This window comes from Austrofundulus limnaeus, unplaced genomic scaffold, assembly GCF_001266775.1.
Source record: "Austrofundulus limnaeus strain Quisiro unplaced genomic scaffold, Austrofundulus_limnaeus-1.0 Scaffold53, whole genome shotgun sequence".
NCBI classification, from domain to species: Eukaryota; Metazoa; Chordata; class Actinopteri; order Cyprinodontiformes; family Rivulidae; genus Austrofundulus; species Austrofundulus limnaeus.
Window position 1 is genome coordinate 1,537,490 of NW_013952455.1, and position 4,086 is coordinate 1,541,575.

A 4,086-nucleotide genomic window follows, 5' to 3' on the forward strand; every position below is an offset into this window, starting at 1 on the left:
CACTGTAAATTTTACATAAATCAGAGGCAACACTTGAGGGTAAAACTTGTCTCTACTGATATTAACTAAGCATTTTTTTAACTGGTCAAGTTTGTCTGATATAAACCTAAAAATAGTCAAATATAAAATATTATTTTACACTGTAAATTTTACATAAATCAGAGGCAACACTAAATTGTAATATTTGATTTTTTAAAATTGTAGCATAATTATACGCTCTGTATAACTATCCTCAGAAGCTAATATCTTGCTAAYCAATTCAATAATTAGCAGTGATTACATTGGCTTTATACTGTAATCTTATTTTAAATTCAAACAGTTACATTATTAGCTTCAGTTCTGGTCAGATTACATCCACTTTGAGGTAAATAAGATAAAATCTGCTTGTGAAATGAGAAACGTTCTCCTGTTTCTCTTCTGTTGGTTCATCCATAACTCACACAGCTTTCTGACATTTTTATATACATTAGATATGCTGCGTTCCAGTAGACTTGGGAAGTGGTAATTTCCCTGTTCCCACTGGTAGATTTAAACTGGAACGCCCCCTCCAGTGGTAATATTCCACTGGTATAGTGGAAGAAATGAAACTGCCACCAGTTTTGATTTCAAGATCGTGGCTAACTCGCAGCTTTAGAAAGTTAACTCTATAACATTCAATGTTAATTTTCTTTCTTAATTTTTTGTGCATGTTTAATCACTCACACAAGTCCCGGTAGTGTGTTTTCTGTGCAGTGCTGTTCATGTTAAAATCAGTGTTTATTTGCATGACATACGTAGCAGAGCTCTCGTTTTGTCATTGTTTATATTGTAGCAGTGTTGTAGCTAGGTTAGCGGAAGCAATACAATCACCTGTCGACTAACTGGAATGCAGTTTCATGTGGTTTGTTGGGAAATTACGTCACTACCATTTACCAGTTCTGGGAATACGATGTAAATGGAAGGCACCAATAGATTATATACACTCTATTAATTAGAATTTTACAAACACATTTTTTGATACCATATCCATCTTTTAAAATTATTGCTTCCTTTTAGTTACAGATTTGTTCTACATCTATCTCTACTTCTAATATTTATAGTAGCCCACTAGGTGGTGCTCCACTTTCAGATTTACTGCTGCAGGATGCTGTCAAGGCAATGCTCTCATCCCAGTCAACAAACTACATACAGGGGTTTGACAATAAAACTGAAACACCTGTCATTTTAGTGCGGGAGGTTTCATGGCTAAATTGAACCAGCCTGGTGGCCAATCTTCATTAATTGCACACTGCACCAGTAAGAGCAGATTGTGAAGGTTCAATTAGCAGGGTAAGAGCACAGTTTGGCTCAAAATATAGCAATACACACAACATTATGGGTGACATACCAGAGTTCAAAAGAGGACAAATTGTTGGTGCACGTCTTGCTGTTGCATCTGTGACCAAGACAGCAAGTCTTTGTGATGTATCAAGAGCCACGGTATCCAGGGTAATGTCAGCATACCACCAAGAAGGACCAACCACATCCAACAGGATTAACTGTGGACGCAAGAGGAAGCTGTCTGAAAGGGATGTTATGGTCTAAAACCAGGTGTTTCAGTTTCATTGTCTAACCTCTGYAGGTGTTAGTTGAGATTAGATTTAAATGAGATTAGTTCAGGTGTAAAGGGCAAAAACACACTTGGGTTGTACGCAAGTAAAAATTTGGAACAAAACAATAGATCCACATGCATACAGGCTGAAAGTTATCCATATAAAGAGGCCAACTGTGAGCAAATTGTGCAGTTTTGACCACAAACATGGCCTTGTTGGTGAATTGACATGGCTACATCAACCCAGTGTCTCTGGAACAGTAAAAGAAAAACAAAACAAACTGATATAAGAACGAGTAAAGTTTTTAGAAATAAAAAAAGTAATAAATCAAAAAGCTTTATGGCTAACTTGAACAAGCTTAGCCAAAATCATATCCTCTTCGCTGGCAACAGGATTTGACAGGGTGGCGTGGTAGGTCTTCTAAAACCTTCGGGCTGGAATTAAAAAGAAAAAAGTAAAAAAAAATAATTTGGGTGTCCTAAGAGGGGAAAAATACCTTTCCCAAAGAACAATTTGAGGGTTTAATAGGGAAAATATCTTTAAAAAATACACATAAACTGAAGAATGATGTGGAATGTGGTAGTAGCTGAGCTTCCTTCCCAACACAACCACCTGYGTTCCTTGTGTAGATTCATTACTTATAAACAATTTGATTTAAGTAACTAGTCATAGATAAATCAAACACACACTAGCTCAAGATGTAGCTTGGAAAGGACTTAACCCAAAGTGTGTCTTTCCTGGTTTCTTTGCGCACAGTTTCGCTCCCTGTCCATGGTGTCAGAGTGCCTGTTTTCCCTCATCAATGGAGACGACATGTTCGTAACGTTTGCTGAGATGGAGCACAGCAGCCCTCTGGTGTGGATCTTCAGCCAGGTCTACCTTTACACCTTCATCTCCCTCTTTATCTACATGGTGCTGTCCCTCTTCATCGCCCTGATCACCGGAGCCTACGACACCATCATGGTACGGTCGTCCATTCTTTTCCTGCTTTGTTTTGAAGCCACACTCTTGGTTGTTAATAGTTGGGACAAGAACAGACTTTCTTGTGTTTGAGCAGCTTCATCTCGTGTTTCAACAGGCCCAAACACAGGAGCAGGTCCGGATGACCGACCTGCACGCGTTCATCGCACAATGCGCCGACACGCCCAGCTCCGGCAAGTTCCGTGGCCCTGAGGGGTCGTCATGCTCCTTCCTCTGCTGCTGTGAGTGGTGAGGAAGACCAGGGCATAATGGATTCACAACAAAAGGGAGTAAACATGAGTGTCAGAGGAAGAYGCTCTTTTTTTTTCTTTCTTTCTTTGTCCTCTATCTTCAAAGCACCACATTTCCACTCCAGTGATGGTTGACTGAAACTGCGCTCCTTTTCTCCAGTTGCTCAGCAGGGGCGATAAACGCTCGGAGAGCCAACCGACTGACCTTGGACCACTTCGTCCTCCGGCGACCGCATTTGAATTTTGCATTTGAATTCGTGCTGGAGCAGTAGCTGCGCAGTCACAAGCCCAATTGCCTGCTTCAGCTTTTGGACTGGATGAATAATTTATTGTCAGAACTTAAATGGCTAGATGCACAATGCCAGTAAACATTTATCACTCAAGACCGGACACAAGGTCAACCAAGTCTGAAGGCAACTTTTCTTTTAAATCATTTATTTTGTACAGATTTTATTTTTCCTCATCATTTCACTTCTTACATGGCTGAAGGAAAATTTTGCCTCTTTATTTGTAAAWATACTACAAATTATGGATCTCATAGTAGAAAAGGCACAAAAGGCAAGGTTCATTTTCAATTTTTTTACATGTTTTAAAGCCAACCAACTTCTAGATTCTTCTTYAGTTTTAATGTCTCAGTGAAGGTATTTACCAAATCTAAAATAAACTCATAATTGTTTTTGGTAGCGTCACAGATAATGCAGTTTATATAAAATTATATATCTACTGGAAAACATGCTAGTTTCACCAAATAATTGCTCAGGCTAGGCTAGGCTAGGCTATGCTAACTAATTGAAAGCAGTTTTTAAAAAAAAATAAATGTATTTCTTTGTAATGTAACACCAGAAGAAATATTTTCACTAAAAATCAAACTCAACCACAGACAACGGACATCAAAAATGTTGCTTTTAGGCTGATTTGTTTAAGCTAAGCTATGCTGTCTTTTAAGGTGATGGTTTCTCCCCGTATCAATATTTTACACCACTTTATTGTAAAAGAAGCACAAACAGGAAGACACTGAAACTGGCATCGATTTTTGTTTTTTAGAGATAAATACAAAGTTGTTCAGTTTAACTAACTATAGCTACGCTATGATATTTCTTGCTATTTAATTTTCCAAATACATGTTTCATTTCAAACAYAACCATATTAAATGCCAAGTTCTTGTTTAAGCTAATTTGTACACACATTTATGTTGGGTTGTATGTACTTTTAGGCAGCTTTAAAAGTATTATTTTACTTTGTGTGTGTGTGTCCAATTTGTCAATATGTTAACGCTAAACTATGTGATTTACAGCCATTAATTT

At 37.9% G+C, this 4,086-nt stretch overlaps 1 protein-coding gene across 3 annotated transcripts in view; it reads left to right on the top strand.

Annotated features, from left to right (window-relative positions):
- Positions 1-3,449, top strand: part of mcoln1b (mucolipin TRP cation channel 1b) — a 16,453-nt gene extending 13,004 nt beyond the window's left edge. For all 3 annotated transcript variants that reach the window (XM_014008867.1, XM_014008868.1, XM_014008869.1), the window contains 2 exons: positions 2,328-2,534; positions 2,650-3,449. In XM_014008867.1, the coding sequence (XP_013864321.1) occupies positions 2,328-2,534; positions 2,650-2,784 (342 nt within the window). In that variant the 3' untranslated portion in view covers positions 2,785-3,449. The remainder of the gene's footprint in view (positions 1-2,327; positions 2,535-2,649) is intronic.
- Positions 3,450-4,086: the final 637 nt, after the last annotated feature.